General features: G+C 35.0%; 1 protein-coding gene across 29 annotated transcripts; it reads right to left on the minus strand.

Moving 5' to 3' along the window:
• Nucleotides 1-713: 713 nt before the first annotated feature.
• Nucleotides 714-7,365, minus strand: LOC107867363. 29 transcript variants are annotated; one of them, XR_007054641.1, is made up of 12 exons: nucleotides 7,211-7,360; nucleotides 7,070-7,120; nucleotides 6,899-6,982; nucleotides 5,487-5,718; nucleotides 5,194-5,274; nucleotides 4,718-4,806; nucleotides 3,614-3,980; nucleotides 2,336-2,645; nucleotides 2,078-2,244; nucleotides 1,755-1,909; nucleotides 1,437-1,605; nucleotides 714-1,317 (listed from the first exon to the last, which is right to left on the minus strand). XR_007054641.1 is itself a non-coding variant. In XM_047411013.1 (11 exons), the coding sequence occupies exons 6-10, from the start codon at nucleotides 3,630-3,632 to the stop codon at nucleotides 1,461-1,463; spliced, it is 570 nt and encodes a 189-aa protein (XP_047266969.1). In that variant the 5' UTR covers nucleotides 3,633-3,980; nucleotides 4,718-4,789; nucleotides 5,194-5,274; nucleotides 5,487-5,718; nucleotides 6,899-6,982; nucleotides 7,211-7,362; the 3' UTR covers nucleotides 714-1,317; nucleotides 1,437-1,460. The 29 variants fall into 29 exon arrangements, 9 of the variants coding, with proteins under 9 accessions (XP_047266969.1, XP_047266967.1, XP_047266970.1 ...); XR_007054634.1 differs by having other exon boundaries at nucleotides 2,336-2,419; nucleotides 4,718-4,789; nucleotides 7,200-7,360; XR_007054630.1 differs by having other exon boundaries at nucleotides 2,336-2,472; nucleotides 4,718-4,789; nucleotides 7,211-7,359.
• Nucleotides 7,366-13,815: the final 6,450 nt, after the last annotated feature.

The raw sequence follows: 13,815 nt of genomic DNA on the forward strand, positions 1-13,815 counted from the left end.
TAGTGAAAAGACGATTTTGTCTAAAACAAAGACTTTTAATGAAAGACAATAAGTTCAAACAATATTTCTAAGATCCTTCACACTTTTCACTATTATATATATATTACAAGAGTTAGAAATTTGTATAGGTGGTCAATCAAACCTAGCTAAGACAAAGAAGTTAAAAGTTTAAATACAAAGATATTAAACTTTACCGTATAGTACTTCATCATGTTGTATGGAATATAACGAACTTTGTATCTTTCTGTTTATATAGAGTTCTATTATAAAGAACAAATTATGGTGGATTATATTGCTTCACACATATAAATATATTAGATAGATATGCCGTGCGCGGACCCAACACGTGTAGTAAAATAAAATAAAATGAAGATATAACAGCAAGGACTATTTCATTTGATTGGATCAGTTGATGGATATGATTCCAAATGTATGTTTTATAGAATAATGAAAATAACATACTATTGAATGCTCACATAGTAATTGTTGTCTATTTACATTGCTATGGATAATATTTATAAATTCTACAATAGTGGATGCAGTTGTTGTTGTGATCAATATCTCGAGAATTCACGATGAAACACCTGTTAAATTAGATTTAAAGATTAAATTTGTTAAGGAGTTCAAAATATGTTGATACAACAAATCTTTATTCAATGAAAGAAACACAATAGCTATAAGAATAAAAGTTTCAATATCCTAAGCTATTATGATATCAGAATGAATATGCATTTGTAAAATTGTAAGAATTACATTGTTGGTTTCATTCATACCACTGTATGTATCTCTTTGGTTTAAAAATGTTGTATAAACATTTACATACCTATTGGCAAAGTAGCTGGATTGTTGTGAAATATTAATACCATTGACACACAGATATTAACAAAGTGAAACCGCCTAGCAATAATGCTATTTTTATGAGAATGTGGCCTATTCGGCCAACAGGTAAAAGATCAAGTGAAAGATGCGTATCGAGCGAGGAAACCTTGTGTCCTTTTGCACCTCATGTTGCTAGGCTGGTACGTGCTCTAAGGAAATAGAAGCATCTCACTGGATGAAGAATGATCAATTGCATGAACAGATATAGAAGACCGATGCAGTCAAATGCTCCGATCAAGTCAATGGCATGCCCACAAGTGGGATCTAGGGAGGTTAAGATGTATGCAGACCTTATCCTCATCTTTGTGGGGTAGAGAAGTTGTTTCCAATAGACCCTCGGCTCAATATATCTTTCCCCCAAAAGAAGATATAAAAGAGAGTGATCCAGTACATCTCAAGCAATAAAACTAACCATTGCATTTGCATCTTTTATGGGAGCTGCACCAATTTGTATGATGGAAAAAATGCTAGAACATCAGAACAGGTACACCTACTCGTAAATGATTCAACAGAACAGGCCAGCTTTCCGAATCATGAGATGGTCAGAAAAATTTTACCTCTAGCATCATTCTCGGACATTCTCAATCTATTACTTGCTTCGTAAAGTAGTTCCATCTCCAACTCTGCAGCATTTGGAAGAGATGCATTCCTATTTGGTTGAGTAGATTCCAGTAAGTCTTCTGCATTATCTTCTTCATTCTCCAACTCTGGCTTTGTGCATGAGCTCTACAAAAAAGGAAATAGTTATATATCCTGCTAGAAACTTTAAAGCTTATCTCAAAAAGATCATCATCCATTGGAAACTCGAGTAACATTTTGACACAAATAAAACATTTTTGTACAAAAAGAATTTCATGGAAGTAAATATATATTACCTGAGCATCACTTCGTTTCTCAATGCATTCCCGGTTTCTCTGAACGCAAGCCTTATAACCACTGGAATGGTTGCTGCAAGCATTGTTTTCAGCTGTGGCCTCAACCTTTGGTTGTGCAACACTTTCATCAAGAGGCTCCTGGGAACTTCACTTGCCTGAAAGGTAAACATAGTTAAGTTATTATGTAGACGACAAGCGAAAAGTTCAAATATGATGTTTAAGAAAAGAAACACAAAATAGTTAAGTTATAATGTAGATAACATGCGAAAAGTTCAGGTATGATGTTTAAGAAAAGAAACACGACAAGTTAGGGTCATGCTTACAGATCGTGTCCTCCAGACGTGCTGCCCCAAGTTATTCAATTCATTCTTTTTAACAGGCTTGACATGAAAGTCTGCTGCACCTTTCAGCATGCATCTATAAACTGTACTAACTGAACCTTTCAGCATGCATCTATAAACTGTACTAACTGAGTCGTTTGAGGACATCACTGCAAAATTTTTTTAAAAAGTTCTGCCATGAGTAAATTTGATATGCTGACCAACTTCTTCAATGATAGCTGGATAAAGGAAGTATCATACTTAGTACAGGAATGTTCTTGCATATGTCATGCTCCATAATCAAGGTAAGAAGAGAGTATCCAGAGATTGATGGCAGGTCAACTTCTGTCAGGATAAGGTCGATGTTGTGAGGTCTGCCTTTCAACAACTCCGATGGTCTATGCACAGATGAAGGATTCGGGTGAAATACTTTTTGACAATGTGCCTAAGAACGAGCTGCTTATAGGTTGTTGTTTTGTTGGGTTGTCAGCAATGTTCATGAGGCTGGCCATGGGTGGAGCTAGAGACCAAGGTACAGATTCGGTTGAACCCAGTAACCTTGGTCCAAATACTGTATATATCTTAAGAAATTCATTTAATAATTTAGAACTTGGTAACTTAAAAAGGCAAGAATCGTGAACCCAAAAATTTCAAATTTTGTCTCCGTTATTGATTTATTAAGAGCATGCTATTAAAGGTAAAATGGGAAGTTTGAAGTTAATAATTTTCCAAACATAAAAAGTTGTTCTTTTTTAAACAACTAAACAGAAACGAGTGATATATCAATAAAACAGAGGAAATAGAAAAATCTTGAAGAAGGTAATAATATATGGCTTCTAGTATCAAAAATATTCTTTTTCTATCTGAAACCTTGGCCCAAGTAGATCCTCTGGTATCCCAAAGTTTCAATATAAAACTGTCAACTTCCAATTTTGGTGTACATTCCACATAATGCTTCTTCATTTGATTATTGAGGGACTAAGTTGTTCGAACTATCTAAAGATATGGCCATATGTGTGTTGGATCCTTAGAAAATGCACAACTTTTGAAGGATCCTATACGTATCTGACGATATTTTGAAGAGGCCGAACAACATATTTCAAGGATTCCATCTCTAAATTCTTGTTTAAATAGGAGAACAATACCAACACAACCTTATAATTCTGTATTTCTATGTTCCTCTTTGTGACTTATCTCCCAAAAAAATATACGAAAGAGCATTATGAATAAGCACTCAAACAAAAGAAACAATGTTTCTCTCAAACTACTGTAAATGATACACACAAGAAATAGGCTAATTCAGCGGAACAAACTAATGAAATAAAAACAAGAAGCACTAAAATCCAATTTCTAAATTGACTTTAAGCAATATGTAATAGTGCAGGAGTTTTTATGAATTTATTGTAGGGGTTATGCAGTCGCAGAATTTATATTCTCCTTTAAAACAAGGCATCTATTGAACGAATTGTTATGTTTATTCTTCAAATCATAAGTCGTAAAAAGAATATGTGTATGGTATATAGTTAGCGATGCAATTACCTTGGCAGAAGCAAAACATGGCGAGAGGAACTCACTATAAACCAGCAGCAACAGTAATTAACCCTTTATTAATTCAGTTGAGATATCAAGCAGAGTAAAAGTCGATCAATTACAACCAAACAGCAAGGAGATGCAACTGAAAATGGATAAGGAAGAGATTCAGGTGGATCAGTTGCATCACAAAGCAGCTAAAAATGACAAAATTGCCCATTAGATAAGCAGGAGTGGCATGTCCCCAGTCTCTTGTCTGCTTCTACACTACAGTGACTTCTTATATAGGAATAGCTTGCAAGTTTCCCTCGTGCGGCTATTGAAACTCGATAACGCCATGGTATAACCTAACTTGTTTCGATTCTGACCCTTGAAGCTGCGAAAATCAAATGAAAGTTACGCTAATAATATTAACAGACCTTTCCTGGCAACTATTATAATTACATAATCTCAAGTAATAAAATAAATGTTCTAACTTTAGCTTTCACTTTATCAGTCTTGATAGCAGAGAGAGAGATTGGTAGGGATGTTTCATTTGGTACTGGAATGCGGTCCATTTGAGCAAGCTGAGAGATTTGGTTAGCTGGATATCATTTTATGACGACTAAGTTTGTTTGTTGTACAGATATGTATTTGTTGATCTTCAGTAACTACTGAAGTAAAATGACCTTATTTTACTAACAAAATTATAGATTTGAGCAGGAAAAACCAAATTTAAAGATAGAGAGACGCACCATATGCATAACCAGAGGTGTACATAGTCTCGAATATAACTACCTAGTTATTCCTTAATATACAAATAGTTGGCATTAAGCACAAAACAAAATAATTCATAATGATAAAATTGCTCGTGTTACCGCCTTGCACAGCTTCTTGATCAAAGCCATAGGCTTCCTCTTCGAACCCCTCTGGAACCTCACACAATTACAAATCAAGTTGTGGCTTTCACAGACAAGAAAACAACTACACATATTAAAATGAGCTTTCACATAGGAGAATTTACGTCCAATCACTATATCCACAAGGTCCTCTGGTTGAATTACCTTTGGTCTAGCATCAATTTGTTCCACAGTATAAGTATTAATTTAAAGGAGCCAAAAATGTTAAGCTAACCTGTTTGAGTGCATGAGGAAGTGATTGCTTCACATCCTTTCTCAACCAGGTTTGTATTAAACTTGGAAGATCCTGCCAATACAGTGAAACTATTCATTGCATTTTGTATTGTAGAACAAACAAGAGTCGTCTGTAACTGCAGTAAGTTTATTTCTCTTTTTTCAGCAGAGAGAGCTCTATAATTTCACGATGCCTTTGTGTTTTTGGACGGAGCTTTCTTCGGAGCAGTGATATTTTCATTTTTATATACATGTACAAAAGCGAAATCAATATTTATAAACAATCAAAGCTTAGAAGCAAAACACATATACATGTACAAAAGAGGAAATAATAAAGTGAAAAGTTAAAAAAGTCTAAAAAGGGAAAAAAATTGCAACCTACTCATAAAAAAAAAAAATTATTCCCGCTGTGATGTAAAAGTTTCAATGAATCTGAACTTTTTTTTTTAAAAAAAAAAAATATTGCGATGCAATTACCTTGGGTGAAACAAAACACAACCAAAAGGAAACCCGCAAACCAGCCAAAGTAGCAATTAAGCCTCTATTATTCTCCTTTTCCTGTTGAGATAACACAAATTTAAGGAATAATGAAAGATCAACCACTGAAAAATTGTGTCGAAGCTGTTAGATAGTGGAAATCAAGAGCGTATTCTTCCTATGGATTAAGAAGAGGCTAAGGCGATGACAGCATCATCTATATCTAATTTAAAATAAATATGGTAAATGACCAAGGTACTATTGAAGCAGGAAAAAGTGGATTTTGGAAGCACCTTGTGACTTTCCATTTAGTCATTAAGCTTCTGTTTAAATTGAGAGTCCCATTTGTGAGGAATTTGTTTCACAACCTCCTGGTCATTTTGTAATCTAATAACAATATTGTTTTACTCAATCATAATGTGACACTATCTCGTTTAATTTCCTTCTTCCGGAGAAATGAATGAGTCGCTACATAAGAATATTGTAGTTGAAGAGGCTGCTTCATTGGAGAATTTTCACAAACACCTAGAAAACAATAGTTGTCCAAACAATGAATTTTCAGATCACATAGAGAAATGCTAGCATTAATTTACAAATATGACTCAAATAAAACCCCGAGGTTGAAATAAGTGTTTCAATCATGATCTGTAATCACTTAGCAAGTAGTAATAGGAAAGTAATAGTAAAAACAATAACACTATTATAGCATGGACTATATATAATCAGAAGAATTAAAACAATGTTAACATTAAACTATTCAACTCATCCGAAGAAGGAATAGCAGTTTTGTCTTTGAAGGGATATCGCCAATTCCGGAACAACAGGGTCATAAAAAGATAGCATTATACCTTTGATTCAAATCAATGCCCCCACTCCCCTTTTTCCCCTTTTGATAGGATCTTCGAGATCTGGTGGAGAACGGTTTGAGCCTCGGTGGATAATGAACCATTCCATCTACCCTTAAGGTGGCCTTACTTCATAACCTTAGCCTCATTTTCCTTATAGTTTCCTAGTTCGACTAAGTGACTTCATAACCTCAATAGACTTTGTTGTTTACTAAAGCATAGGCCACACTGTTCGAATCTCGATGGATAATGGACCTACACCTCTACCCTTCCCCACTTAAATGTCAAGTTTTTGCCTGTAAGGTTTGAAACCGTGACATACATCTAACCCACACATCAGCTCAACATTCTTGCCATTAGACAAAAGCCATGGGACAATTTTGTACCCTTTTCCAAATAGGTCGGCTTTCCCGATACATGAAACTCTACAAAAGTTTTATAGAGTGATCCAAAAAGCCAACACATGGTCTCTCAACAGATAGTTAAAAACTGCACTTTTAAAGTTCCGGGCTATAATAAATGCAAACCATCGTTCCTAGAAAGAGATCACCAATGCAGTAGAACCTTCAATTTATCTTAACTTTTATCCCAATTGAATGATTCTAGTATATGTGTGAGTGACATTTCATTGGTTTATTCTTTTGCAGGAAATCAACATATATAGACTAAATATCAACCAGGGCGATAAAATACATAAAATTTTTGATACGACAAGAAAAACACTTACCATGTCACTCCTAACCAGATTTGTATGCAAAGGAAAACTGAAGGAACAAGAGCTTAATTGAAGAAGCAATAAAAGGAAGAATCAGAAACATTTAGCAGTACGGCAAAACAGAAAAGTTAAAAAAAACGGGTACCTCGGGAAAGATTTCATCTTCTGCTTTAATGTATACAATAGTTATATCACCACTTAGCTCTTTTTGCTTGTCCGCATTCTTATGCTATAACAAAATCGATAAAACGGCAGATGATTCAGAGTTCACTAGATGAATAAAAATCATACACAAATACCGAACGGTACTCATTACCTTATAAATTTTTGTTAGATAAAACTAAAAGCAAAAAGGAAGAGAGCTCCTCTGTAGGCTTAGATAAAAAAAACATAAGAATGACACAAATTAATGATTCTAGATAGATATTGTGCAAAATGAGCAGTACAAGCATTATACGTTGAGAAGTTAGTGTTCTTGTTGCTGTTCGGATCTAAGATTGGAGTGGTGTTTGAGAGCTTGACGAAGAAAGAGAAGAAGTTGTACGATTGATTGTGAAAGGAAAGTCGGAGAAAGGAACAAAGACGGAATTGAGTCTTCTGGAAACATTGAGAAAAGATGGGAAAATATCTCTTTATAGCTCGAAGACTGATTTACCGTTGAGGTAAATGACAGATTTGCCCTTGGTCGTCCAAGGGTTCATCTTTCTATATAGTAGAAATACGTGATTTCTTTAAGTTACAACTTAGTGCACATCTTGACATGCCATAAATAAGAACAAAAACACTATTATAGATAACATAACAGGAAATAAGAACAAAAACACTATTATAGATAACATAACAGGAAATCACCTTGTTACAACCCAAAAATTAAGGGTTGTGATGACACTTGTTGCGGCAAATATTGACAAGTAAGCCTATCACCTAAACTGATATGTAATGAGAAATCAATAACAAAATCGAAGTCAAGGCTTCTATAATGAAACCTGACCACATAGATATGATAATAATGGAAGTACATAACCAAATATATCATAAAATATTCCAAAACCTGGTGTCGTAGTGTAATAACTATTAAATACCTCTCGAATATCAAAAGATGTAATGATAGTCCAAAAAGGATCAAAATCTATCTTCAAATACTAATTAAGACATGAAAATAGATAGAAAGAGGTAGTAGGCCAACTCCTGAAGTATAAAGCGCCTGCTAACTCGAATATACTCCAAATATCGCCTGAGTCAGCTATATGTGAGGCGTACACGTACCTGGATCTGCATTGAGAAAGTGCAGTAGGGATGAGTACGGTCCACTTATACTTAGTTTGTATCATAGGCTAACTGAGTGAGTATAAAATAAAGAATATAAATGCTAACTATAGGCACGTCTTCTGCAATCAGAAAATGTCCCAAATAGTAGCCCATACAGTTTCCACTAATAGTATTACTATATACTCATATAACAAATACTAATACAAGAAGAAAACACAGTTATACACGTATACTAGGTACATGTAGGGGAAATGAAGATAAATAGACATATATCGCATCAAGAACAGAAACATAACACAAAATAAGCACAGTATATATGGAATGCATTGAAGATGATGATGTACGAGATCATTGCACAACCTTCGTATACACCTACGGAGTTGTGTTCCCGAGGTATAACCTATGGGGGGTTCGTCAACCCAATTCAATCAATATGCAATATCAAATTTTAGAACTCTTCTCCGACAGATACATCAATAGAGGATTTTTAAAGAGTCATATTTTCTGTCATAAAAAGCTAGTATTTCCATGGTAGTACAATGTTTCATGAATGAATATTATATGAGGATGTAATGCTCACAAACAAACAAAATGAGAATATCCAATATCCAGCCATGTGAGCCAAAAATCCACTCAAATCAACCAACCATCCATGATCCAATATAATCCATAAACCATTAAGTGAACTATGCAAGAAATGTCATTGATGCTACATAAATCCTAAAATCTAGGTGTCCTCTACTAAAAACAATGCAATCAAGAATACATATATCAATACCAGTCCAACAACATCATACAAGACCCCACACAATTACACATAACAACTAATATTTCAAAACTATAAAATATTGCCCATATAGGCCCTCACACGGGCACATAAATCACCTAAGCACAATTTTCATGATACTACCCCATACCCATAGTATGATTTTACATTATTATTAACTACCCAACCCAATTTGAAGAAATTTAAGCCAAACCTACCTCGACTGTCAAAATCAGAACAAATAAGCCCTTAGCACTGAGCTTTCACCTTATGCATAGACCTGGAATAAGCTACAGTATACAGATATAGAATCCACGTGTCAAAACAAAGCTAATGATATCCATATTGCTCACTTTCAAATTAGGTTCAAAGCAGACCCTAGAAATGAGTTTTTGAAAAAGAGGGGTAAAACCAAAAATTTAGTCCAAAATCATTTTTCTCTAGAATCATTTTTCTCTAGATTACTTATAGAAGAAAAAACTAGTGAAAATGGGTTGAAATTGGAGTTTAAATTAAAGAAATGCTATTATTGGTATTTCGGGCCAAAATCCCCAATTCGCCCTTTTAAATTCGAGTTTAAATAAGATTTAAATGATAAAAATCAAAGAAAAATAATTTAAAGAGGGATTTGGAGCTTACCCATAGCTTTAAAATAGAAGAAAATATCCAAAAACTTGAACCCCAAGATCCAAGTCTCGAAAAAGCAAAAAATCTGAATTTTTTTTATATACCCTGGTGCTGCTAAGACAAACAAATGGTCGCTTTAACGGTCATCGCTTAAGCGGTCAAGTACCTTTTTAGTGGTTCCCACTTAACGTGCCAATCTACTAAAGCGGACAAAGCACTTCGCTTAAGCGGATGAGGGTCGATAAAATGCCTTTATCTAGATGGTAGTTGGTCACTAAAGTGGACAAGTGGGGCCTTACTACCTGCCACTAAAGCAACTAAAGTGGCGCTTTAGTGGTTGCACTAACTGTGGAGACTTTGAAAAATTTCATGTCTTTGCGGACCCATTCGAGACTAGAGAATGTGAAAGAACTATGCTACCTTATTAAAATTGATGCTTCGAACTCAACAACGATATTAGATTTTTGAAAAACATTATTTTCATAGAATTGACCCCCGAGACCTATTTTCACAACATTCAAAATGAAGGTTCGAAATGAGATATAAAATCCATAAAGCCACAATGACCATGTTACCAATCAAAAATTGGCGTTTCAGATCTACTAGCACAATCTGTTTTGCCATCAGATGCACAAATCAAAAGATGTTGACCTATGTCAAGTAATAAGCCTTTAAGACCATCAAAAACTACAATTTCACACAAATCACACGAAATGAACTGAAAACTATGCCAATCATCTCCACACCGTACAAATACCATATTATGCAACCACAAAATGGATAAAATGGTCAAATCACATCAAAATAAATATTTCACATAAATCACCAAAAATTAGGTCATTATTTCATCCATCACTAAGAATCTAGTTCGTCCTCGAACTAAAGGCAATGGAAATACCTGTATCAGCAAAAAATTGGGGATAACTACCACATATATCAAACTCAATCTCCCATGTAGACTCATCTATAGGTCTATATCTCTGCTGTACCTTAATCACTAGAATATCTTTAGAATGAAATGATCTAATATCCTTATCTAGAATGGAAACGGGCTCCCCAACAATAGACTACTGCTTGTCTAACTGAACTGAGTCCCAACGAATGACATGAGACTCATGCTAAATATAGTGCCAAAGCATAAAAGCATGACAAATTGGATGAACATCTAATAAATTTGGAGGCAATGCTAACTCATAAGCCATATCCCCAATAGTCCAAAGGATCTCAAAAAAAGAATATTCGAGGGGCTAAGCTTTCCTCTCTTCCCAAACCTTATTACACCCTTTATGGGAGACATATGAAGAATGATATGATCACCAACACTGAATCTTAAGGCACGAAGTCTACAATCTGTATAGTACTTCTGCTTACTCTGAGCCATTCAAAGTCTATCCTGAATGTCCCAAACCCTATCTAAAGACTTATAAAGCAAGTATGTACCCCGATTTCTAATCTTAGATACCTCAAACTAACTAACTAAAAAGTGACAAAGCCTACCATACAAGCCTAAAAAGGGGCCATCTCAATACTGCAATGTTAGCTATTATTATATGCAAACTTCACCAAAGCTAGATGTTACTCGCACTAACCTCTATAGTCCATAACACAAGCACAGGGAATATCATTCTAAAGCAGAATAGTATGCTCCGACTAACTATTGGTCTAGAGGTGAAAAGCTATACTAAGATCAACCCGGGTATCCAACTCTTCCTAATCATCAATCTAGGGGTGAAAAGTTGTGTTAAGATCAACCCGGGTACCCAACACCTCCTGAAAATTCTTTTAAAAGTAGGATGTGAACATTTAACCTCGATCTGAGATAATAGACATTGGCATACCATTAAGACGAACTATCTAATGAATGTAGATATAGCGTAAACTCTTAGCACTAAAATAAATCTGAACTGAAATGAAATGAGAAAATTTTGTTAATTGATCTAAGATGGCCCAAACACTCTCAAAACCATGAGAAATATGAGACAACCCAGTCACAAAGTTTATAGTTATCCATTCTTATTTTTATTTGAGAATGGGTAACATTTTTAGCAAACTACCAAGTCTCAAATGCTCGGCCTTCACTTGCTGGAAACATAGGCAACGAGCTACCAAATCTACCACATCCTTCCTCCCACCACCTCGCCAGTAATATTGTAACAAATCATGATACATCTTAGTCACTCATGGATGGATGGAATATTTGGAACAATGAGCCTCATCTAAAGTTAATCTAATCTAATAACCCACTCTCAACACACAAACTCAGCCATTAATCCTCAAGACACCATCTTGATCAAGTAAGGCTTCTTTAGCTTCACCACTCAATATCTTATCCTGAATCACTCTCAACCCAATATCATTAAACTGATAAGCCCAAACTTACTCCATCAATGAAGATTTAGCCTCCAAAAATTATAAAACAAACCAAGGTGTTGAAACATCAAGTATAACCATCTGGATAGAAAAAGACTGAACCTCAAAGGTCAAAGACCTCTTCTGGGTCAAAAGATGTGCCAAGCTACCCATGCTAGTTGACTTTCATCTTAAGGCATCCACAACCACATTATCCTTGCCCGAATGATACAAAATAGTTTAAGTCATAATCCTTAAGTAACTCAAGCCAACAAAGCTGCCTCATATTAGATCTCTCTGGGTGAAAAAATATTAAAGTATACAATGATTTGAGAAAATCTCGCAACAAACTTCATACAAGTAGTGTCTCCATAACTTCAAGGAAAAAACAATCGCGCACAACTCTAAATCATAGGTAGGGTAATTACTCTCATGGGGATTCAACTGAAGAGAAACATACACAATTCCCTTAACCGCATACATCAACACAATACTTAATCCAACACCAGAAGTATCACAGAAGATGGTAAAACCCATTCCCTCCTTGAGAAAAGTCAAGATAAGAGCTAAAGTTGACAAATCCTTGAGATTTTGAAAGCTTGCCTCATAAGCATCAAACCACTAAAAGGAAATATTTTTCATAGTCAACTTGGTCAATGGTGATGAAATAGATGAAAAATCCTCCATAAAGCGCTGATAGTAACCTGCTATATCAATAAAACTCTAAATATCATTAGGAGAAGTAGTCCTAGCCTTATTATGAAATACTGTAATGTTGGCTTGATCGGCCATAATACCATCCTTGGTCACTACATGACCCAAGAAAGAAATGGACTTCAACTAAAACAAATACATGGAGAACTTAGCATACAACTTCTCATCCCTCAAACTGTAAAGCACAATCTGTAAATGTTCCTCATGATCAACCTCACTCTTGAAATAAACCAAGATATCATCTATAAATATAATGAAAAAGAAGTTGAGCTACAGCAGAAAGACTCAGTTCTTCAACTCTATGAATGTGGCTAAAGCATTGGTCAACCTGAAGGACATGACTAAGAACTCATAGTGATCATACCAAGTTTAAAAAGATTTTTTTGGAATATTCAAAGCTTTAATCCTCAACCGGCGATACCCAAACCTAAAATAAATCTTTGAAAAATACTAAATCATCATGAAACTAGTAAAACAAATCATCAATATGAGGAAGAGGATATTTATTCTTAACCATCACCTTGTTAAACTGCCAATAATAAAAACATATATGGATAGACCTTTCCTTTTTATTCACAAACAAGAAAGGCACACCCCAAGGTGATACTCTAGGTTGGACAAATCCCTTATCTAACAATTCGTGCAACTGAACTTTCAATTTCTATAATTTTGTTGTAGCCATCCTATAAAGAGGAATAGAAATGGGCTAGGTGCCTAGATCAACATCAATAACAAAGTCAATATCATGATTCAGAGACATACTAGGAAAATACATAGGGACAACATCATGAACTTACGTAAAACACGAATAGGATCTAAAGGAAGGGTACCAACACTCGTATCACAAAAATGGGCCAAATAAGAAAAAAATCCCCTCTCTACCAAATGATAAGCATAAAGGAAAGATATAACTCTATAGGGACCCAAATGAAGCACACCCTTCTAAGCTATCTTTGGTACACCCAGCAAAGCTAAAGTCACGGACTTAGCATAACATTCTAGGATAGAATATTAAAGTACTAACCAATCTATATCCAAGATAATATCAAAATCTACTTTATAAAGGACAATCAGATCAACCTAATTCTCACCCTCAGCAAAAGTCACAATATTGATTGGTACACCCGATCCACCATTAAAGAGTCTCCGATGGGGGTAGATACATAGGTAGGTACATTAAGAGGCTCACTAGTAGAATCAAAACACTAAGAAAAATATACAGACACATAGGATAGATTCTATCTTAGATCACTAATGAATTTTGACTAAGGTCCTACTCCGATGGCAAGGATAGGACAACTTTTCCCAACATAGGTTGGGCGTTGGACTCCATGTAG

Source organism: Capsicum annuum, chromosome 4 (assembly GCF_002878395.1).
Source record: "Capsicum annuum cultivar UCD-10X-F1 chromosome 4, UCD10Xv1.1, whole genome shotgun sequence".
Classification (NCBI taxonomy): domain Eukaryota; kingdom Viridiplantae; phylum Streptophyta; class Magnoliopsida; order Solanales; family Solanaceae; genus Capsicum; species Capsicum annuum.

Coding starts and splice junctions, on each gene's coding strand:
- LOC107867363 (XM_047411018.1), bottom strand. Junction 2,245..2,335: donor CAAGAACATTCCTGTACTAA/GTATGATACTTC, acceptor AAAATTTTGCAG/TGATGTCCTCAAACGACTCA. Junction 1,606..1,754: donor AGAAACGAAGTGATGCTCAG/GTAATATATATT, acceptor CCTTTTTTGTAG/AGCTCATGCACAAAGCCAGA.